This window comes from Cynocephalus volans, chromosome 14 (assembly GCF_027409185.1).
Source record: "Cynocephalus volans isolate mCynVol1 chromosome 14, mCynVol1.pri, whole genome shotgun sequence".
NCBI classification, from domain to species: Eukaryota; Metazoa; Chordata; class Mammalia; order Dermoptera; family Cynocephalidae; genus Cynocephalus; species Cynocephalus volans.
Window position 1 is genome coordinate 34,984,836 of NC_084473.1, and position 25,735 is coordinate 35,010,570.

At 34.3% G+C, this 25,735-nt stretch overlaps 1 protein-coding gene across 3 annotated transcripts in view; it reads right to left on the reverse strand.

Annotated features, from left to right (window-relative positions):
- HEATR5B (HEAT repeat containing 5B) overlaps positions 1-25,735 on the reverse strand; it is a 90,838-nt gene that overhangs the window by 22,110 nt on the left and 42,993 nt on the right. For all 3 annotated transcript variants that reach the window (XM_063077918.1, XM_063077919.1, XM_063077917.1), the window contains exons 23-27: positions 22,692-22,931; positions 21,835-22,086; positions 16,206-16,387; positions 13,914-13,982; positions 9,861-10,040 (exon numbers count right to left, since the gene is read on the reverse strand). In XM_063077918.1, coding sequence (XP_062933988.1) covers positions 9,861-10,040; positions 13,914-13,982; positions 16,206-16,387; positions 21,835-22,086; positions 22,692-22,931 — 923 coding nt within the window. The remainder of the gene's footprint in view (positions 1-9,860; positions 10,041-13,913; positions 13,983-16,205; positions 16,388-21,834; positions 22,087-22,691; positions 22,932-25,735) is intronic.

A 25,735-nucleotide genomic window follows, 5' to 3' on the forward strand; every position in this document is an offset into this window, starting at 1 on the left:
CTGAGACAAATAATACACGGCTTTTGCTTTCCATAAACTTATAGACTAGTATAATAAGGGAGTGAGAAAAGTTCTCAGAGAAGCAACTTTAAAAATTCGTTTTTAATAATTTACCTTCTCTGCTACACTCCATTTAGTGTCTAGGCACAGTGTCTGGCATCTAATGAACACTTGGCAGTTTGTGTAATGAATGAATCTCGGGAAGCACCAAGGATGGATGGATTTTAACCTTGGGAGTATGAGAAAGGCAAGGCAGAGTTTTTGAGAACAAAAGTTAACTTGTTCACAGGTGAAGATGGAAAGGGACACTGCAGCAAGAACAAGAGCATAAAAATTAGAAAGTGCATGCATGGCATTTAAGGAAACTGCAATTTTTTAGTATAGACTGAGCACAAGATAGAGGATGGAAGTACTTGAAGATTTTACTCTGTAGGCAATGGGGAAGGGAGGATGTCATTGTAGGATTTTAAGGTCACATTTTTATATTTTCTCAGCTTTTAATTTTATCTTAATAATTATGCTATAAAAAGTTTAGAAAATAAGAATTTAAAAATGACATCACAATTTCCTCACTTTCATAATCTGTCTTTGTAAGTAGTAATTTTGCTCTACATAAAATTTTGTATTTAATTTTATTGGTTAACATATTATGAGGTTTTCCCATGTGAATACTAGTCCTCATAAACATTATTCTAATGACTTCACTGGATGTCCCATAATATATGTAACAATTTCCCAACAGTTAAAATTTTATATTTACTTCTGATTCTTCACCTAGCCTTGGAAATCTTAGAAACGTGAGATTTGGTTTTGGAAGATGAACAGTGTTCACTTCTTCACATTATAAATAATGTTGCAAATATATATTTTTGTAAACATCTCTTTTCCATATTTTAGATACTATTCTTGAGAATAAAGGCCCAGAAATGGAGTTATTGGTCAGTGATTACAAATATTTTTATGGCTCTGAATAGACATTACCAAATGCTTTCTAAAAGGGTTCTATATTTTACACTGCTACCTGCAATATATAAGAATATATTTTTTAACTTCCTTTTAAGCAAATTTTTAGATTTATTTTTCTTATTAGATATTACACAAGAAAAACAGAAAAATCAGAAGAATAAACAAAAAGAAGAACATAAAAACCACATGCAAAAGAGATAAAAGAAAAATAACACAAAAAGATAAAAACCACATGCAATCCTACCACACAGTTACAATACTGTTAACATTCTAGGCATGTTGTATATACATACTCACAGTCTTTTAAACAATAATGTATGCATGTTTATAATTTCTAACCTGATTTTCTAATCACTTAATAACATCATCTTTCAGGATCAAGAAATACATTTCAGTTATTTCCACTTTATTTTCAGAATAACAAACACTACCACAATAAACATCCTTGTAGCAAAATCTTTGTGCATATCTTTAAATATTCTTTAGGATAACATGTTCAACAAATGTACACAGTTTTAGAAAGTGTTTTGAGGGCTGGCTGGTTAACTCAGTTAGAACATGGTGTCATAACACCAAGGTCAAGGGTTCGGATCCGTGTATACTGGCCAGCTGCCAACAAGGAAAAAAAAAGTTTTTGAAGTATATCACCCTTTACAAAAGTTCTACCAATACTGATATTTAAAAAATCAAATTAATTTAGTTGGGAGTCTTTTATATTTCTTTTTACCCTATATGTTTCTATGTAGCTTTATTCCTTCCTTGTGAATTGCTGATTCATACAACCTCAGAATATTCATTCTTCTCATCAGCACATGGATCATTCTCCAGGATAGATCACATATTAGGTCACAAATCAAGTCTCAACAAATTCAAAAAAATTGGAATTATCCCATGTATCTTCTCAGACCACTATGGATTAAAACTAGAAATCAATAACAAATGAAATTCTGGAAACTATACAAACACATGGAAATTAAACAGCATTCTACTTAATGACATATGGGTCCAAGAAGAAATTAAGCAGGAAATCAAAAAATTTATTGAAGCTAATGAAAATAATGATACATCATACCAAAACCTGTGGGATACTGCAAAAGCAGTATTAAGGGGGAAATTTATTGCATTAAATGCTCACCTCAGAAGAATGGAAAGATGGCAAGTGAACAACCTAACACTTCACCTTTAAGAACTAGAAAAACAAGAACAATCCAAACCTAAAGTTAGCAGACGGAAAGAAATCATTAAGATCAGAGCAGAACTGAATGAAATTGAAACCCCAAACACAATACAAAAGATCAACGAATCAAAAAGTTGGTTTTTTGAAAAGATAAATAAAATTGACAAACCATTAGCATGGCTAACAAAAAGAAGAAGAGAGAAGACTCAAATAACCAAAATTAGAAATGAAAAAGGCGATATTACAACTGATTCATCTGAAATACAAGGAATCATTCGAGACTACTATAAACAACTATACGCTAACAAATTTGAAAATCTGGAGGAAATGGATAAATTTCTGGACACACACAAGCTCCCAAAACTGAGCCATGAAGACGTAGAAAATTTGAATAGACCAATAACAATAAAGGAGATTGAAGCTGTTATCAGAAGGCTCCCAACAAAGAAAAGCCCAGGACCAGATGGATTCACAGCAGAATTTTACCAAACATTCAAAGAGAAATTGACACCGATTCTTTACAAACTATTCCAAAAGATTGAAACGGACGCAAATCTCCCAAACTCATCCTGTGAAGCAAACATCATCCTGATACCAAAACCAGGTAAAGATACAACCAAAAAGAAAACTACAGGCCGATATCTTTGATGAATATAGATGCAAAAATCCTCACTAAAATACTAGCAAACAGAATACAGCAACACATACGTAAAATTATTCACCACGATCAAGTGGGATTCATCCCAGGGATGCAAGGTTGGTTCAACATACGCAAATCAATAAATGTGATACACCATACTAATAAACTCAAACACAAGGACCATATGATCATCTTTATAGATGCTGAAAAAGCATATGATAAAGTACAGCACTCATTCATGACAAAGACCCTCTATAAGTTAGGTATAGAGGGAAAGTATCTCAACATAATTAAAGCCATATATGCCAAACCCACTGCCAATATCATCCTGATGGGGAAAAGCTGAAAGCTTTTCCTTTAAGAACAGGAACTAGACAAGGATGCCCACTCTCACCACTCCTATTCAACATAGTGTTGGAAGTACTAGCCAGAGCAATCAGAGAAGAGAAGGAAATAAAGGGCATCCACATCGGAAAAGATGAAGTCTACTGTCCCTGTTTGCAGATGACATGATCCTATATATCGAACAGCCTAAAGCCTCTACAAAAAAAACTCTTGGAGTTGATAAATGATTTCAGCACAGTAGCAGGATACAAAACCAACACACAAAAATCAGTAGCATTTCTATTCTCCAATAGTGAACATGCAGAAAGAGAAATCAAGAAAGCCTGCCCATTTACAATAGCCACCAAAACAATAAAATACTTAGGAATTGAGTAAACCAAGGATGTGAAAAATCTCTATAATGAGAACTACAAAACACTGCTGAGAGAAATTAGGGAGGATACAAGAAGATGGAAAGATATCCCATGCTCTTGGATTGGAAGAATCAACATAGTGAAAATGTCCATACTACCCAAAGTGATATACAAATTCAATGCAATCCCCATCAAAATTCCAAAGACATTTTTCTCAGAAATGGAAAGCACTATCCAGACATTTATATAGAATAACAAAAGACCACGCATAGCCAAAGCAATGCTGAGCAAAAAAAATAAAGCTGGAGGCATAACACTACCTGACTTTAAACTACACTACAAAGCTATAATAACCAAAACAGTATGGTACTGGCATAAAAACAGACACACTGACCAATGGAATAGAACAGAGAATCCAGAAATCAACCCACACACCTACAGCCATCTGATCTTTGACAAAGGCACCAAGCCTATTCACTGGGGAAGAGACTGCCTCTTTAGTAAATGGTGCTGGGAGAACTGGATATCAATATGCAGGAGAATGAAACTAGACCCATACCTTTCACCATACACTAAAGTCAACTCAAAATGGATTAAAGAATTAAATATACACCCTGAAACAATAAAACTTCTTAAAGAAAACATAGGAGAAACACTTCAGGAAATAGGACTAGACACAGACTTCATGAATACAACCCCAAAAGCACGGGTAACCAAAGGAAAAATAAACAAATGGGATTATATCAAACTAAAGAGCTTCTACACAGCAAAAGAAACAACTAACAGAGTTAAAAGACAACCAACAGAGTGGGAGAAAATATTTGCAAAATATACATCTGACAAAGGATTAATATCCATAATATACAAGGAACTCAAACAACTTTACAAGAAAAAAACAAGCAACCCAATTAAAAAATGGGCAATAGAGCTAAGTAGGCAGTTCTCTAAGGAAGATATATAAATGGCCAACAGACGTATGAAAAAATGCTCAACGTCACTCAGCATCTGGGAAATGCAAATCAAAACTACACTGAGATACCATCTCACCCCAGTTAGGATGGCTAAAATCGAAAAGACTCTGATCAATAAATGCTGGCGAGGTTGCGAAGAAAAAGGAACTCTCATACATTGTTGGTGGGACTGCAAAATGGTGCAGCCTCTATGGAAAATGTTATGGAGGTTCCTCAAACAATTGCAGATAGATCTACCATATGACCCAGCTATCCCACTGCTGGGAATATACCCAGAGGAATGGAAATCATCAAGTCGAAGGTGTACCTGTTCCCCAATGTTCATCGCAGCACTCTTTACAATAGCCAAGAGTTGGAACCAGCCCAAATGTCCATCATCAGATGAGTGGATACGGAAAATGTGGTATATCTGCACAATGGAATACTACTCAGCTATAAAAAAGAATGAAATACTGCCATTTGCAACAACATGGATGGACCTTGAGAGAATTATATTAAGTGAAACAAGTCAGGCACAGAAAGAGATATACCACATGTTCTCACTTATTGGTGGGAGCTAAAAATAAATAAATAAATTCACACACACACACACACACACACACACACACACACACACACAAAAAAAAAAAAAAAAAAAAAACTGTGGGGGGGAAGAAGACATAACAACTACAGTTCCTTGTAGTTGATATGACAAGCAAACAGAAAGGACATTGTTGGGTGGGAGGGGGGAGAGGGAGGAGGGAGGGAGGTTTCGGTAATGGGCCACAATAATCAACCACATTGTATATCGACAAAATAAAATTTTTTTTAAAAATTTGCATTTTAGAATGATTATTCTGAGAATCTGTGTAGGAATAGCTGGGGGGAAGATAAGACTAACGGTAGCAAATCAAATTGGGATGCCATTGTATAGACAGTGACATGATGAAGACTCAAACTAAGGCAGTGGGATAGAAGGGAAGCATTTATTTATAGATACAGAAGAGGTATACATGATTTATTGCTACGTTTTTTTAAAAAAAGTTGCTATGTTAAATAGGATTCCATTTTTATCATGAATAAATAGATATAGATACATACATATGCACATATTATATAGACATATAGACTTATATATATATACATATTCATAGTGATATATACCAAAATATTAACAGTAGTTATCTTTGAGTGGTAATATTATAGATGAGTTTTATTCTCATTTTTATACTTTTTCTTTACATTCTGAGTTTGTATAGTGAGTACAGGTATTTCATCATCAGAACAAAATTATGTTATTTTCAAAGATATTAATTAAGTAAAATAACTAGGAATTAGTTACTTATTAGATGTAAGATAAGACGGTTTGAGGAAGAAATAGTTAAGACTGATACGCAGGTTAAGACTGAAGATAGAAGGTAGGAGCATTTATTAGAGTAAGGGGGGAAAAGAAGAATGAGAAAACAGTCTTATTTAGATATGTTGGGTATGTGATACTTATATAGGTCATCCAAGTAAAGATGTATAATAAACAACTAAAAATATGGGATCGAAATTTGGGAAAGAGGTGTGGGTGGAAATGTAGATTTAGAATCTTTAATATACAAGTAAAAGCTATAGGCTATGGGTGCAGATGAGGCTGCCCATAAAGTATGAAGAGTAAGAAAAGGGACAAGAAAAATACCAACATTTAAAGAGTAGGCAGGCAAAGGGAAGCCAGCGACACTGAGAAAGAACAATGAAAAGCAAAGAGAACCAAGACAGTAGTGTCACAGAAGTCAAGGAAGGCAAAGGATTTCTAGAGGAGACAATATCACAGGCTGTAGAGAGGCCAAGTAAGATAGGTTTTGAAAAGTATCCAGTGGGCCGGCCCCGTGGCTCACTTGGGAGAGTGCGGCGCTGGTAGCGCCAAGGCCGAGGGTTTGAATCCTATATAGGGATGGCCAATGTGCTCACTGGCTGAGCGTGGTGCGGATGACACCAAGCCAAGGGCTGAGATCCCCTTACCGGTAAAAAAAAAAAAAAAAAAAAAAAAGAAAAGTATCCAGTGATTTGGATAATTGCATTATTAGTGACTTTACTAGGAATAATCTTAACAGAATGGTGAGAGTAAACCCAGATTGTGGAGGATTGAGAAATGAGTGACTGAATAGTTGAGGAAGTAAAGATAGTGAAACCTCTTTAATAAACTGAGATGTGAAGAGGAGAAAGAGAAAGCAGTAAATAGAAAGGGATGTTGAGTCAGGGAAGAATACAGGCAAAGAGGAAGAGCATGTGGAGGAAGATGCTGAAGATACAGAAGGAGGGAAAACTGACAGTACTGAGCTCTGAACAGACTCCACCTCATATTCATGCCTAATTAACATCTATTCTGATCTTCCATGTTTCAGTTTAAATGTCATTTTCTCTAGAAGCCTACTTTGAGCCTCCAGCCTATTTTAAGTGCCTCTGCTCCGTGTGTCAAAACATTCTGTATTTCTCCTGTGATAATACTTTTTAAATTTTGTTTCAGCTACTTGTTTACTAGTTTGTGTTGCTCAGTAAATGTAGTACATCTGTCTTGTGCACGACTATATTCTCAACTGTTAACCTGGCATGGAGCTGATGCTAATAACACAGTTGAATGAATCAGAGAGTGGAAGGTAAGGGAATAAGAAAAGTTAGTCTTAGATTAGAGGAAAACTTTAAAATGATAATAATTATTATGTTAATAACAGTAAGTAACATTCATTGTGAATCTATAATGTCACAGGGACTATGCAAAGTCCTTTACATCAATTATCTCACTTAATTCACACCATAATCCTATAAAATGTTTACAGTTATCATCCATACTTTAAGGATGAGAAAACAGGCTTTCAACAGGCAGTTAAATAAATTATCCAATGTCACACAGGTAAAAGGATAGTTATCAATTCACATAAACCTAAGACTCTGATGGCAAAAATCTGAGGAGTTAGAAAACTAACATACTCAATTTTCTAAGTGAAATGTAGGAGCAAAGACAGGTCTTGAGTAGTGCAATCTAGAATATGCTTGGTATTTGAGGAGAATGATGAATGAAAGAAAGGTAAGCAGTAAAAAGAACCCCTATAAAACATTAAAGGCCAAGAATGAGGTGCAAATCACTAAATTATAGTACGAAATTAACCAAAAATAAGAAAAAAATTCCAAAGAAAAATGTTCATTTTAGTTCCATGATTTAATTTTTTTAGAACAATTATTTATCTTGTGATCTAATTTTTTAAAAACAATTATTTATCTTCTGTTCAGTGCTAGGCACAATGCTTGGCCCTTTTATATATACTGACTTAGAAGAAATTATTTCCATTTTGTAATAAGAAGATATTATGAAAAACTCTGAGAGACCAAATCACTTGACCAAAGTCACACAGATGGTGACTCTGTGTATTGTAGAGACAGAACTTGTTCTAGGGACCCTAACTCAACATTTCATGCTTTTCATACTGACCTATGCCAAGCTTCCTTGTAGGAGAATCAACCACATTATGCAAGTGACCAGAGAACTAGCTTACTGACAAATGATCTAATGATCATCAAAATTTGTGATGGCCTCTACATTTGGGAAAATTAATTAATGGGGTTAGAGAATTAAGGGCAATTTTGAGGTTTTTTTTAACTAATAAAAATCACTAAATCAGCTGGAATATAATTTTCACAGACAAGTAGGAGTAGGTTTCAGTTAAAAATTTAGATATGTGGGCGGAGGGGTCCAGTCCCTGGCTCTACGCCCCAGCCCCCAGGCAGAGCCTCAAGGTGCTGGCGGTGTGCCTGGTTGTGGGCGGGGCGGTCTGGTCCCCACTCCATACCCCGGACCCCGGGGTGGGGCCCCAAGGTGCTAGCAGTGTGCCTGGTTGTGGGTGGGGGCATGGAGCCGGGGACCGGACCCCCCATGACCACATACACCACCATCACCAAGGAGCATGCCAAAAACATCACCTCCGTGTAGGTGGCCCACCACAGCCACCACAGTAACCACAGCTGCCGCAAAAGTGGCTAGACCTCACAACCACCACACAAATGGTCTGCCAGCCACTGGAGTGCATTGACACAGGGAGAGTAACCAGCAGAGACCAAAGAAAAGAATAGGATGTCTCTTTCTCCAAGGCCCATTCCAGAGTGACAGAAGAAGCATCTGCTCTATGATAATATTGGGGGACCTGAACACACCTTTCAGCATTGGAAAGATCATCTAGAAAACAAATCAGCAGAGTAACCATTACTGTTTCAGAGGGAGAGAAGGAATCTAGGGTCATCAGTGGTGGAAAGGGGGAGTGAGAGGGGATAGGGAGAGACGGTACAAGGGACATAAAGAATAAGTACAATTTATAACAATATATATGCTAGTAATATTGATTTGATCAACATATGTCAACACTGAATCCCAAAAATATGTATAATCAATTATGATTCAATTAAAAAAAATTAGGTATGTGGAAATTAACAAATTAATTTTTATTAATTTCAAAGCAAGACAACACAAGGTAGTTATAGTATCTTTTTCTTATACTACTTTCCATCTAAAATTAGAGATTTCCATTAATTTGAGAAAAACTAAAATTTTACCAACAAGAACAATCATTTTATTAATTATTTTAGACAAGTAAAATAATTTACTTGTCTAAACCCCAAATGCCAACAGGGTAAAATAAAGGAACCCTTAGGGATACCTGAATTTAAAGACATCTTGATCTACAGTCTAAAAATCAGAGAGAAAACTAATTTCCATGATATCTTATTGAGCTCTACATTTTTCCATTTTTTTCTTCTGTGAAAGAAAGAAAAGCAAAAAACCCCAACAAACCTCCAGAGGTCTTTTATCTAAACTATATCACCTGGCTACTGCATATTTGCAGTCAGCAATTGCCTATTCAGTGGTCTTAGGCTACTGATACCACTGATATAGGGAAGAGAGATACTGAGTTGGTAGAGGAAGGAATTAGTCACTTGAAACATCAGAGGGCAGATGATAAGAATTCAAAAGGAAATGGCAGAAGGAATTTAGAAAAGTGAATTAAAAACAATATAATTATATTTTTTAAAAGTGGCTGTGGGAATGAAAGTGGTAAATCCAGCTATTAAAAACAAAACCAAACCCCTGCAGCCTTGATGTCAAGGTAGCAAGTCTCCTCAAATTTAATCAAGTAAAAGATTCTTGGCATAAAATATTTTCTATTATTTATACTTTTGGGTATTCTCTACCTAATTTCCCAATATTAAGTAGCAAAAGCCCTTGCTCAACACATTAAGTTTTTTAAAAACTGATTAATAGATTTTTAAAAAGCATTCCATACCAAGGGTCAGTTTTTAAAAAACAAAAATCAAACAAAAACTTTTTTACCAACAGGAATAGTGGAATATTTTCTCATGGATGGACAAATGGTTCAAAAACAATAGGTCATGGTTACCTCTGCCCAAGCTTTGAGAACAGCCAGTTTTTCCATGGTTGTGGCACTCTCTCGGTACAGTTGGCTAGAAGATCCTTTTCCAGCCTGAACCTTGTCCAGAGAAGAAACAAGAAGATTGTGTACTCGACGGAGATCATTAAGATCACTGACAACTCCACTTCCAATCCATGTACTACATACCTACCCAAAGAAAATTTTAAAATTTTGTATAAAAAAAAAAATTAACATCATATATTAGAGAAGGCAGTAAATATAATTTTCTTTTTTGATGGAAAAACACAAAACAAAACCAAAGAATAAAACAAAACAAACAACCCAGTGCTATGATTTAGTATTATTCTTTATAACAAATCAACAGCAAGTACAGATTTTATTGTATTCCTATGTGGAAAAAAAACAATATTTACTATTTACTTATATTTCTATTGTCTAATTGAACAAAAATTTTACAGATAGAATTTTCCATCCAAAGAAGTTCAGTCTCAATAACTCTTCAACAGGATTTCTGCTTACCACAGGCAAAAGAGTATGCTAGCTGGTATGGCAGAGATTTAAAAAATAAAGGAAAGAAACCCAGTCCCTATCCCCAAGTAAGAAAACACAGATTGAATGAACATATGGGAATGTTTTATGACTGTAATACTACACTTAAAAAAACACAAGGAGGAGATTAATTCTAGCAGGTGAAATGGGAACGTTTAGGTATCAGGAAAGTTTGTGTGTACAGACAAAAGGGAGTATTACATGAGGAAGAAATGCTATTGGGAAAGTTAAATGAGATCAAATTATGGTAAAATTTAAAATTCCACGTGAACTGAATTCATTCTTGGGCAATCGTGAGTTTCCATGGCTTCTGAATAGGGGGGATGATATGATTAGAATTGTGCTTTAGGAAAACTGCTCCAGTACTTATGTACAGGAAGGGATGTGTATAGACAGTAAGCAATATGTTCAGTTGTGTCTATTACAATACTGAACAGAGATGTTCTGGATCAAACCGGGAATGAAATGAAAAAGGAGAGGCATCTGAGAGGGACTAACAGGTAGAAATCACAGGATTTGGAAATCAATTAGATATTTTTAGGGAATCGGGGTAGGGAGATGAAAAAAGAGTGAGAAATCAGAGATTGCTAAATTTTGACTGTCAAAGCTTCTGACTTGGATGATTGGGAGGAAGGTGACACCACTGCTAAGAGAGATAATATAGGAAAATAGTAAACTTTAGTGAAGATGAGACATTAGAGAACATGCTTTTGATTTCAAACATTTTTACAAGCTGAGTTTACGGTGCCACTAAGAGACTTGTGGAAAGATATTCAACAGGCAGTTGGAAATCTGAGTCTGGATTTCAGGGTAAATACATAAACCTGGGAATCCCCACAGAAAGATGATAACTAAAGTAATTTAATTAGGTAAATTTGGTCAAGGGCAGGTTAAAAAAAAAAGCCTTAAAGCTAGACCACAGGAAAATAGTTACACTTACGGGACAAGTAGAATAAGAATAAACAAAGAAAGAAATTAGAAAGCAAACAGCAGAAAAACAAAAGGAAAATCAGGCAAGTGCAGTGAAAATGAAGCCAAAGGAAGAATGCCGAGAAGGAAGGGATGGTCTAATAGTGCCAACTTTATTAATAATAACTACAAGTCCTCACTTTCTTATTTGAAGTCATTGGGCCAATATGTGTTTCACAATTCACCACTTTTGAGTAAAAGGTAATAAGTTACATGAACCTCGTTAAGGAATACACTTAGCAAGATGTATTGCAGCACCCCAAAATTAACACATAGACATTTCTGCAATGAAATGAATTACGAATCACCTAAGAGAGATCCATCAATACTATAGTCTCTCAGGTTCATGTCAGGGCCAAACGAGTACAGTCAGCTCAAGTTTTGCTGCCAAATAAATTGTGAAAAAGCTTTTGGTTTTCAGAGCATTTGTATCTCAAATCATGGTAAATGAATGGACTGTGTTCCCATATTTAAAACTTCTTAAAACTTGAGAATAAATATTTATTTAAAGTATTTTATTCTCTTAAAATCTTATTTTCAAACACTCCAAAATTAAATTTAATAAAATTAATACGGACATTTTTAACTGATTGTTATCAAACAATTAAGGACATACTGATAACAAAATAAAATACCAGTCAAAACAATGCTGAAAATATAATGAAATTTAAAGTGAAAAGAGATTAAATATGAGTACAAAAACAAAGTGTTGTTATTCTAAAGGAAATTAAACATATTGGAGAGATTTGATAAATATTTCTGTGAAATTTGATAGAAATATAACTAAAAGTTGGGAAAAACTGTAAAGATTGAGCATCTGCCGCTAAGTTTTCTTTGCAAAAATCTAAGTACTTCTCCACAATTTCAGTTTCACAAGAACCTGAAACTGGAAATTGTGGATAATGCATTATGAGTTTGGTTTATGAAGAAAGATAAAGCAGCACTGAATCAGCAAAATCACATTCAGAGTAAAGACCTTGTGCTACTAATCAAAAGTGAATGAATATACATTCAGAAATTTTAAGCTGAAATGAAATAATTAAGGTATGTGTTACGTTTATAATTCAGACCCTGCTTTAAATGATTTTTTATTAACTCACTGATTATTGTCACCAACTGTGTAACATTTGAGGGTCTCTCCTGCAGTATCTGAGAATTACCCTGATTTTAAGGTTTCTTAACACAACGTTTATTCTAACAAACAAGCTGAATGCCACGTAAGCTCTTTGTTTTCACTTAAGGAAATAAACCTGCAACCCACTGCTCCACTTGTTTCAAAACTAGGTTTCCTCCCAGCAATAGAAGAGTTATAAATTTAAGCCTGTCACTAGAAAAGAAGAAAATTCTTATAGAAAAAGCAGTTGGGGCAACAAAAGAAATAAGAAATTTCGGAAAATTCAATAACAGTAAATTTTCATATTACTTATTTACATGATTAAATTCTAATAGCCTTTGCTTTTCTAATCATCATGAGCTTTGTAGGAGGTTTTGTCTGCTTAAATACTATGCTCTGAAACATCATCATAATATTATTATTTACACATGACTATGATTGTTGATGTTTGTGTGTATCCCAAACCAAATTACCTACTCTAACTCAAAGTTTTGAACTATGATCAAGAGACTAATCTTTTACAAACAGTACAAACAATATTCTTCTTCTCTCTCTGGTCTGCTGTAAGTGAAAGGAGTTAACTTCTCTGAAGGTCACCACTAAAGCAGCAGGCCTCAGAGAAATAAATCATAACAATGGAAGGAAGAGGCAAACCCATTCAGCCACAGAGAGAACAAAATCAGAATTTGAAACCTATCATTGCAAAGAGCAGAATCTCTGCACAGAGATCACGTGAAGCTTGGTCATGGATTCTAAGCAAAAATAATGAACCACAACCCTGCTTATACTCCAGAAAACTGGGAAGGGAAGCACTGCTTCTCTTCTATCCTTAGGTAAGCAGATAAAGAATGTGATCTTCTGAAAGACATCCTTTTTCAGGACGAGGCATATGAAAAAGAGGAACTACTTAGAAGGTGTAGGAACATATGTGTTTTTGGTGGTTTTGTGACTCTACAGATACAATAACATGAAAATAATCCCCTGGGATTAATTTTGCAATGAAATTTCCATATTGTGAAATTCTCTTTCGGATAATTTAATACCCAGAAACTTGTAGAACTTTCTAAACCTGTAGTCAAAAAAATGTTTACTGCCTAATTATCATTACCATATACTCTTTAATTATTATAGATTTTGATCTCTTACTTTTATTTTAGTCTCTCTTAGGATTTTCATATGTCTGTTGACTTCTGAATAATGTAAGAACTATGTATCCCAAAGGCATGTTTTCAGCTATAACAAAAAAAGGGATGTGATTAGCAGTTACTATTTCATCACTTCATACAGAATAAAAAGGAAACTGCCACTGTTGTATTTCCAGATAAAAATATTATTTGATTTTTCTCTCTTCTTTCTTGGAACTGAAATTCTAAGATATCTATGAATTTATAGAAAACAACTATAGAAAACCCTATTTTTCTTCGTACCTGGCAAGCTTTTGCTATTATATCTGATGGTGTATCTTGTGAAAACGCTGGTCTTAGAGCAGCTCCCACCTAAAAAAATGAACACAGGATTTTATTTTTAAAAGATAAGTAGTAAACATAAAGCCTCTGTGACTTTGGAGATGAAAACACAAAACATACCTTTGTTCCTTTCCTTTTTATCACGTTTCCCTTTTCTCTTTTCAGTTACATAAACTCCACCATACCATTTTTCTTTTGCTTTCAGGAAGTTATCATTATCAAATCTATATGAATGCTATTTCAAATAAGCAATTAATCTTGTTTCTTTTTCCTTTGTTTTTGTTTAATAGTAAACAGGATTTTCTGACAAAGTCAAATTACCAGAGGTAACATAAACTGCTATTTTGGGGTTTTTGGGTTTTTTTCCTGTCTGTATCTTTCTAAACATACATCTCACAGTATTTACCTCATGGGTAAATTTCACATAACTGGTTCAATTTCTTTAAATAACTGATTAGTACTAAAAAGTCACACAGTCACTAAAAGACCTCAGAGATCATTTCACCTGAAAAAGAGATGCTTTAAAAGGTTGCTCAAAAATATTAATTAATATATTGTTTTTATATTAATATGTAAAGAAATATGAGCTTTAGTTTTAAATAAGTCAACATCAGTCATGGATTCTTAAATAGATTAGTAGATTTAATATGTATAAGCTGAATAAAGGAATTAGATGTAGTCACCTCCTAAACTGAGATTTCTTCCTTACAACACAGATCCAGTAAATAAGGCTTTTCAACAGTAGTTTAGAAATAGATCAAGAGTCTCTCTTGGTGACTAAAGACAGATGGCAACTAATCACAAAATGTTAGCTAGTATTAGATCCTGTACTAGAGGAGAAAGAATACTTTAGAAGAGGTTATTGGGTCAACTGATGAAACTGGAATATGAAAGACTAATAGTTTATCAATGTTGAATTTGCTGAAATTGATAACTATTCTGTGGGTATATAAAACAATTTGTAATTCTTTTAGAACAGGGGTCGGCAGACTTTTTCTGACTTTTTCTTGTCCTTTGGAAATACAGTCTAAAGTGTTCAAAGGTAAAAAGTACACAATTCAAGGGCCAGCCCGTGGCTCACTTGGGAGAGTGTGGTGCTGACAACACCAAGTCAAGGGTTAAGATCCCCTTACCGGTTATCCTTATAAAAAAAAAAAAAAAAAGTACATGATCTAAATAATTTACTTTTAAATGGCTTAGGAAAAAATTGTGTGTGTGTGCCTGTGTGCGTGTGTGTGTGTATTGAGAGGGAGAGGGGGAGGCCTCTGGTGAAAAGAGAGAATCTACGTTAAAGCAAATGAGGCAAAATTAACAATTGGCAAATATGAATAAAGAGTATAACATAGTTTTTTGTATTATTCTTGCAGCTATTCTGTAAATTTGAAATTATCTCTAAATACAAAAAATTTCGTAAAAGACCCTTGTTCTGGGTATTTGGGAGTAAACAATGGTACATATGTTTTCTATAGCCACTTGGGCAAGAAGCTATAATTTCATCACCTGTACTTAACGATGGAAAAACAATGGATTGTACAATAATCATATTTTTCATTTTGTGCATGTTTGAGCACAGCTTTTAAATAAGGTATGATGTATCGAGAGCCAAGATTATGGTATAATCACAGTAAAAAAAATTTATTCTTTCTTTGATAACAATTTTTTTCTCCCTTCACATAACTCCTCACTACTAGGATTAGTTTACTGCACCTCATTTGAAGAACATAAGCAAAGATATAGAATCTCAGGAGAAACAAGTATATCTCTGCTTCGAATGAAATAAAAAAATTTTTTGAAAGTATCTAATTCTTCCAGTAATACTTTTAACTGCTGTTATTAAGAGTTAATTTATCCTACAGTATACAAAGGGCAATTGTTTTTTATTTCTAAAATGCTCATCAAGCCTTGGGCTTATAAAAATAATGGCAGCAAATCTACAACATTCTTTTGAATGTTCCTTTAATCTTTTAAATGGTCTGGTTAAATATCTAAACACAAAACTGCTAGGCTTTAATTTCTATTCTAGTTTTATCACTACTATGCTATCACAACTTAAAAATAGTGACAACAACTTGACACTATTATTTCTTCAATTGTGGGCTGACTGCAACTATGTAAAAAACAATGGAAGTAAAGATCTATACTCTATGTGAAAAAATAGATTGTAGTTCCAAATATATTCCTCCAGAGAGTATTGACTCCTTTAATGGCCCCATAAGAGCAATTATAAGTTTCTAGCTAAATAGAAAATCTCACATTAGCTTGATACTGCTCCAGGATCACATGACCTGGAAATTCTGGCTCAGGCACAGACGCAAACTTCTTGATAATATCTTCAAGTGCCTGGAGCCCAGCCATCCTCAGCTGGTTGCTATGATCAGTTGCAGCCATGAATGCCATGCGAATCAGGTCAGAGAGATGAAGGACCAAGAGGTCATCTAAAAATGAAAATAGAATGCAAAAAGGATAACTTTTCCAAAAATAAGTATGACAAAATAAAAATATGAAATGAAATAAATTTCTGATAAAAGCACTAATGATCCACATATTTCATGATATTTAAAAATAACAAAGATACTCTTTCAAGAAAACTTCCACATCAATCTTTCAAGAATCTTTCGAGAACCTTTATATGATATTGTAACACAGAGGCCATTATAGGGTGTGCAACGGCATCTGAAGCAAAATATTTGAATAACACAATTTGTCCAAACGAATCTGTAAATTCTTTTAGAACAGGGGTTGGCAAACTTTTTCTGTAAAGGACCAGATAGTAAACATTTTTGGTTCTGCAGGCTATATAACCTCTATTGCAACTACTCAACTCTGCTGTTACTAAAAGCAGCCACAGGTAACATGCATAGAAATGAGTGTGCTGTGCTTCAATAAGACTGTACTTGCAAAGACAGACTGTGGCTGAATTTAGATTTTCAGGCTGTTGTCTGCCAACCCCTACTTTGGAAAACTCAGATTTGTGTCAGGAAACTTAAATCTACGAAATGAAAAGAAAATGACTTTTATAAGAATAAGATGTGAAAAAGGGAAATCTTTTTCCTTTTTGCCATAGAGTAAAAGGTTACAGTGAATCTGCCCTAACAAAGCTTAAAAGCAAGTCTCAGAAGAATTCAAATGATACCAAGTAATTTACCTCCCAGAAAAAAGTCAAACACTACTTAAAGAAATGCAGCAAAATCCAACACTAACATCATAAAATTGCAACATCTGGTGCCTAATAAAAAATTACAAGGATGCAAAGAAATAGAGAAATATGTTTCACAACAAAAAGAGAGAAAAAAAAATTAATGAATAGAAAAAGGTCCAGAAATGAAAGCAATAATAGAATTAGCAGATAGGGACCTATTATAAATAGGCTTCCTATGTTCAAGAAGGAAAAAGAAAGCATGAACATGATGAGAGAAATGAAAGACAGAAAAAACCACAAAGGGAAATTTTAGAGATACAAAATATCTGAAATGAAAAATACACTGATAAGATTAACAGAGGCTGGATACTAATGATGAGTAAACTTAAAAGACATAGCAACAGAAATTATCTAAAGAATTTATCAAGCTCAAGGACTATAAAGTTCTTCAGGAGTCTGCAAGACTCAAAATCTTTTTGAAGCAGTGGCTATTCTGTGGCTCAGCCTGATCCCCAAACAGCTCCTATTTGAATAGGTTTTCTGTTGTTGTTTTTTCAAGGTTACAAGATGTGTATCTTCAAATTTTTTCATTTGCCTACCTAAAATTCCAATTTTAGAATCTTTAGTTTAAAAAGAATATCTGTTACTTTGGGGGTGAGAAGGGGAAAGTGCAAAACATTTGGTTAGAAGCTCCAATGCTTCCTCACCGGAGGAAGGCAAAAACACGCCACCAACAAAAATGAGGTATTGAAATTAGTATATCAAAAAGATATCTGCACTCCCATGTTTACTGCAGCACTATTAACAATAGCCAAGATTTGGAATCAACCTAAGTGTCCATCTAGGGATGAATGGATAAAGAAAATGTGTTATACATAAAGAATGGAATACCATTCAGCCATAAAAAGAACAAAATCCTGTCATATGTGACAACATAGATGAACCTAGAGGACATTATGTTAAGTGAAATAAGCCAGGCACAGAAAGACAAATACCACATGATCTCACTCACACATGGAATCTAAAAAAATTAATCTCACAGAAGTAGACAGTACAACGGTGGTTACCAATGACTGAAGAGTATAAGAGGGTGGGGTAGATTGCAAGATGTTGGTCAAAAGATACAATCACAGTCAGATAGGAGGAAAAAATTCAAGAGATCTATTGTATAGCATGGTGACTACAAGCAGTGACAATATATTATATTCTTGAAAATGCAAAGGTAGTAGATGTTAAGTGTTCTCACCTCAAAAATGATAACTATGTGATGTAACGCATTTGTTAATTAACTAGATTTAACTACAGTCATACATCACTTAATGACAGAAATACATTCTCAGAAATGCATTGTTAGGTGATTTTTTTCATTGTGCAAACATCATAGAGTGTACTTGAACAAACCTAGATGGTATAGCCTACTACACACCTAGGCTATATGATATAGCCATTGTTATCTTATGGGACCACCTTCACATATGCAATCTGTCACTGACCAAAATGTTGTTCATAACTCTATTCCATAAGTATGAGTATATATACTTCAAACATCATGTTGTACGCAATAAATACATGCAATTTTACCTGTCAATTAAAACAATTAAAAAAAAATTTTTTTTAAACTTTACCAATCTGATAAGCAAAAAATAAAAATATGGTAATTTTTATATTATATATATTTTACGCAATAAAAAAAAGTTGAGAAAGAAAAAATGAGGTATAATAAACTACTGCCAAATTTTGTGAGAAAATTTTCAAGGCAGAAGGAACTGGATTAAAGTGAGCCTACTCATATTATGCTAATTTAAAAGTAAATAAATAAGCCAGACACAGAAAGAGAAATACTGCATGTTTTCACTTATTTGTGGGAGCTAATAAAAATAAATAAATATAAAAGTAAATAAAAAGAACTATTATTCTTCCTGCATTCTCTGTCACCTAATTCACAAAGTTGAGGACCATATCAGTCTATCAAACCAAAAACCAGGCAATTGTCCCTGGAATGAGAGTTGTGCTTTCCCTAAAAACTGGCGTCCTGTTACTTCTCCACACATCTCTACCTCCAAATTTCCTCAAGTCAAGACCTCTGTTTTTTTTCTAAATTTAAGGACATGAACTCCTTAAAGGGTGGGAATGGGAAGGGGGACTGGGCAGAAACTCCAAAATGGGGAGAGAATTAGGGGGCTGGTAGAGATTTTTCATATTCTGGGAGTAGTAATTTCCTGCAGTTAAGTACAGCAGACAGGAAGATGTAGAGATGAGGATGATACAGGAAGTCTGGACAGCACATTCATATACTCTTTCATATATTCTGCCATGACTGTTCAGAATCAGAATGGCAGGCGGTAATACTAGAAAGCGTCCAGCAGAACAAAGCATGCCAGGCACTGGAATTTAGGTGGGGAGCTGTACCAGCTCACCATCCAGCTACAGATGTAAAGTACCCGGTAAACAAAGACAGAGAACATAGGCAATACACCCCCAAACATTAGCACACTATGAGCAAATTCTAAATATGAAGAGCATTCTTTTCTCTCAAGAATATGTAAACAAATAAGCCTGTGGGGGGAAAAAAATACAACCGGGGAAAAGAAAGATTCTAAATATTCAGAGAAAGAGCTAACCTCTGAAAACAATTTTCTTTTCTTTCCCCCAACTCAGAATTATCCAATGAAAATAATTTTCTATAAAAACCAGAATAAGATATAGGAAATCATTTGGCATCCTCAATAAATGCAAAAAATCATAGCTGCCATGAAATAAGAACAGGAAATCATAAAGAGTGAAAAGGATAGGATATAATGGAGATGGAAGAAATGCAGCAAAATTATAAGAAAACTAAAAAGATAAAAGCAGATTTAAGATCCACTATGAAGGCAGGAAAGAGTAAAACACTATCAATGTGTGTGTATATATATATATATATATATATATATATAAAGGTGAGGATCTCTGTGAATAAAGGTAAAAGGACAAGACACAAACAATGAGAAAAAAAAAGTTAAGGAATACAAAAAAAGGAAAGCCAACCTAAGGATTTTCACTATTTCTTAAATATGGTATGCACACCTACGATTCCATGACTTAGCAAATTCTCTTACTCCAAAGATGTCCATACCATAAAACCTAGAACTTGTGAATATGTTACCTTACATAGCAAAAGGGCCTTTGCAGATGTGATTAAGGTTATGGACCCTGAAACAGGGTATTATCCTAAATTATCGAGGTGGGTGCAGTCTAATCACATGAGCCTTAAACAGCAGAGTACCTTTCCTGGCTGCAGTCAGTGAGAGAGCTGTGACAACCGAAGAAGCATCACAGAGAACTTTAACATTGCTGGCTCTGAAGACAGAGAAACAGAGCCATGAGCCAAGGAATGCAGGCAGCATATAAAAGCTGAGAAAGGAAAGGAAATGGATTCCCCCTAGAGCCTCTAGAAAGGAACAGGGCCCTGCTGACACCTTGATTTCAGCTCGGTGAGACTCATGTTGGACTTCTGACCTAGAGAACTATAAGAAAAACTTGGGTTGTTTTAAACCAACGTTTGTGATCGTTTGTTACAGCAGCAATAGAAAACTAATACAACCAGCCTCTTCTACCTGGAAAACTTGTTCTCTGCCTTTAGAACCCAGCTTCAAAATAACCTCTTCTGTGAGGTCTTCCCTGGCTCTTCAGGAAATTAATACTATTTTTTTAAAGTTTGCCAAGTACTCTATCACACCACTATTGGGACACAGTATAATTATTTGACTGAAAAGTCTGTCTGTGTCTCCTAGACTAGAAGTTCTTCCAGGGAATGGCCTATGTTTTATTCTTCTTTGTATATCCCCCATGTACAGAAAAGAATTCAGTAAATATTTGTTAAATAATCACATGAATAAAGACACTGTGTTCATGATGTATTGTGCTTTGTTGGTACCCTTATTCAGATTCACATTTTATACATGGTGTACTACTGTTTTACTTGTTTGTTTTTAAAATATATTTGTGAGCTCTGCTGCTTCTTACACATAACAAAATAACCTTAAAAGCATTTTTAATTTATAGACTTTAATATTGTTAATACATATAGTTTGTCTTCAGATACTTAAAAAATGACAGGGTGACGAAGAGACAACAAAATACAGGATAGGGAGTCTGTTACTCTACCACCTCTCTCAGCTTCTCTGGGTCTCTTCAACTGTAAAATAAAGATATGCAACTGATGATTTCTTTGTAAATTCCCTGTAATATCTGATCCAGGGGATACGTGGTGTAAAAAGCTTATAAAAGATAAAAAGTAGTGAGAGTTTTCAGTAATAGACAATGTTCACTTTTTCAAAAATGCCTAATAGCATTTCTAAAATCTGACAGTCTGAAATCTGCCATGGAGTTTATGAATTCTGACATTCTCCACAGGTGGGGACTGCAAGCTCATTATATTCACACACTTTAGCATTTTGCCATATTTTTTACAGTAAAGTACTAAAACTAGGACAATGTATTGAGGAAACATAAGTACTGCCATTGTTATCCTTAAGGCAAATGATGAAGACAGATATATCTATTTCTCTTTGGACCACCTTCTTCAACTTATCTTCCAAATAGGAATCATAAGATAGTATGGAGAGGGGACAGAAAACTAAGATAAAAGGCAAGAGAACTTACAATAAATGAAAGGCCAGTCTAAAGCATGTTACACAGCAGTAAAATTTCTCAAACTTATAAAAATTCTTTGGGGAAACAAAGTACTGGTTTTAAATTTACTTGTAGGGTTTCGTAGTTTAGCAGAACGTGCCATAGCAAGATCAAAGTGAGCCTGGTCTGCATTCTCACATAAATTGATGATTCGACACAGGCAATCAGCAGCAAATACCCGAGTGGCCCAGCGAGGTGCCACAAAGGGCTTTGATTTGTCTTCTTCTCCTAGGGTGGTAAACATGGTATCATCGTCCATCTCATCCTTCTTTTCAGATTCTTCATCTTTTCCACTGCTTAAGGGAGTTGCAGTACTCATATCTATAACAAAAATAAAGACTATTATAACAACCTCACATGTAGGAAAATGATGCTGTAGAAATACCATTAATGTTAGATTTCCAGTTTTAAAAAAAGACAAAATTCTCATTGTCTGGAAAACAGTAAAACTGGCAACTTTGTTTTTTTTTTTTAAATAACCAAAAAACAAGGAAGGATAACATAAATTACTTTTATGTAAATTACACTTACATATTTCAATAGTTTTACATACTATGTTGTATTACAAAGTAACTTGGGATTTTTATATATGAAAATTTAGTTTGAACTTTCAAAAAATTTTTAAATACATTTTCAAAAAATATAGAAATTTCATTAGTTTGTAATATCATCTATCCTTCAACATTTTTATAGCAATTTATAGATTAAAAATTATAGTACTTTCAAACATTAGCTCAAATTTCTACATATGTATATTTATATATGAGGGTACTTCAAAAAGTTCATGGAAAAACTTGTATTGTCTTTTAAATCTATTTTTCCATGAACTTTTTGGATACACACACACACACACACACACACACACACACCGATATATCAGAAGGAAAACAATTTTCATTATTTTAAGAACATATTTAAATACATACCACTAGAAGCTGCCAGGACATCTTTACAAAGCATTAGCCAATGGGAAAGTTTTTCTACTGCCAGGGATGAAAGCATATGTCCTAAAGTGTCATGAATATCAGAACATAATTTTCGATCTGTCTCCCGGTCTAGCATTCCAAAAAGAAGTCCCTCAAGACCAGTTTCTGTTATATTAACACCTTGGTGCCGAGAATGGATACCACTTCGAGAACCGACCCCAGGTGCAAAAGGACTGACATCTGAAAAGCAATTTTCACAAGTAAACTTGTATGGGATTTTGTTGTACGGTAGGTAACAATTACGTCAAAGACCAAGTCTGAAATATAAATTCACAATAGCAACAAAACCAGCTAGCTAGCTATATATACAATTTAACTATGACCTCTAGTTTACATGTATTTAGGATTAAAATTTGATCTGACAGTAGGGGTAAACCCTGATCTTTAAGATGAGATTATTCTGAGAATACTATAAACAAATCTCTAGGGAATGTGCAATAAATATTTGATTCTAATAAAAAAAAAGTGTGAGAAAGAGACATACTTCTAAATATATTTAACAAACTGAAAAAAATTGCTGTATTTGTTACAAGCACAAACTGAAATTTATTTGGTCTTATAGTTCAAATTTTTAAAAATCTAAAGCCAGAACACAAACTTAAGTGGATTGTATTCTAAAAGTTCATTTTAAAATTGGAAAAATCCTTTCCAAATAATATACAATCAAAAAGTAATATTGTTATGAAATAGTGATTAAATTTCTTGCTTCATCAGGTAATCTTTGCATTCTTATGTTTACATAAGAAGTACAACTGGTAACCTTAGAATGAGTACCATGAGGCTCTCTGAAGTCTAGAGCCCTCTGAACCCTGAAAGCAGTGAGATAGAGGGATGCAGACTGAAAGGTAGCTTATTTTAGTTGAGTCTTTCCAAAGACAGAATAACAAGAGGTTTGCAGAAAATAGCCATAGTGAGTGAAATTCCAAGACAGTAGGAAAAGCCAAAAGAAAACGTTCTAAGAAAGAAGAACAGCATTAGGAAGAGACACAGCAATATATAATGAATACTTTTCCATATCAGTAATTACACAGTGTAAATTTTATTCTGATTTCTCACTATTTCAGTATGTCAATTATAAGTTTTGTGTTTTGGTTATCATGAGGCTGACAAAAAACATGTTATAGTTATAACAAATTATTTTAGACTAATAAAAACTTAACTTTGATATCTGAGAAAAAAAGAAAAACACAAAGCCAACTCTCAGTGAAAATATGGATGGCTACATTGCAAACCAATGAATTAAGAGAACACTGATTAACCACCGAGGACAAATTCCTAAAAGGGGATTGCTAGGTCAAAGGGTATACACATTTTGAAAACTTTGGGAACATACTACCAAAAAACACTTACAGCAAATCTGTATGACTTTACATTTCTACCAGCAGTATACAAAATTCTTCTTTTATTCACCTCTCTTCTAACACTGGTTATAATTATTATTATTAATCTTGATCAGTTTTATAGAAGAAAAATGCTATCTTACGATTGTAGTAACATAATTATTTAATCACTGGTAGTTAAAGATATTTCGTTTATTGGTATTTCTTCTTTGATAAAATACATTCAAGTGCTCTTGTGATTTTTTTGCAGGTACAGAAAAGAGTTAACATAGCAGGCCTGAGACTACCTTAGCAAAGGCCTAATTGCCAGGTTAGTCATTGGCTGGCACTTAGAAATTGGGTTTCTGGAGGTTTCCTACCATTCCCTGATAAAAGTGGCTCACTGTGCCTAAGCAGTGCTAAATATCTGCTTTCCTTTTGAGAGTGTGAACTTTTGGTACGTGCTAGGTAGACCATGCCTACGGGACCAGCCTTCAGTAAAAACCCTGGGCACTAAGTTTCTAATACATTTCCCTGGTATACAACATTTCACACATGTTGTCGCAACTCACTGCTAGGAATTAATCACATCCTGTGTGACTCCACAGGGAGAGGACTTTTGGAAGCTTGTGCTTTGTTTCCTCTGGACTTCACCATGTACCTTTTCCCTTTGCTTATTATTCTTTCATCATCATAAATCATATCCATTAGTATGCCTATATGCAGAGTCCTTCTAGCAAATCATCAAACTTGGGGGTAGTCTGAGGGACTCCCTACACACTCATTTGTAAAAGCCTTAAAAACATTAAAATGTAAATATACACATTAACCAATAAAATTAATAAAATAAATAAATTTTGCAAATATTTTTCCCTTAGTCTGTCTTTCAATTTTGATTATGGTGACTGACATGTAGAAGTTTTAAAATTGGGGCCAAGCCCGTGGCGCACTCGGGAGAGTGCGGCGCTGGGAGCACGGTGACGCTCCCGCCACGGGTTCGGATCCTATATAGAAATGGCTGGTGCACTCACTGGCTGAGTGCTGGTCATGAAAAAAAAGACAAAAAAAAAAAAAAAAAAGAAGTTTTAAAATTGTATATGTATTCTGCAATTACTTTTGGTGCTGTTTCCTCTCCAAAGAGCAACAATGTTTACTGTTAGAATTTTATAATAAACTTAATTTATATCCCACAATACAGTATGTTTGTTAATACAGCCCTTATCATACTACACTAAAATTGAAGTTATTTTTGAATCTTGCTTCTTAGTATCCAAGCAGGTCACAGAAATTAGAAATAGCTTATAAGTAAAAATTTTTCTCTTAAAAGGGCAAATACCTCTGTCAATTGAACTCTTAAAAAGTTTCCAAACCACCTATCTCTAGAAATCAAAAGACCAGCTATGAATTCAAGTTATACTTAAAACCCTCCAAAGAACAAAGCAAAGATCAACCTTTTGCTACCAAATATCTACTGACATTTCATAGCTTTTTTTTTTTTTTGGCAGCTGGCTGGTATGGGGAGACATTTCATAGTTTTACTGGCTACTTTGGCCTTATCTTCTAAGAGAAAAAATTATATCAGAAAAGATTAACTATTCTTCATAAGCTGAAATCTTTCAAGTGCCCCTAAAATATATCATTTCTCTTTTCAGTAGTTTACTAGTG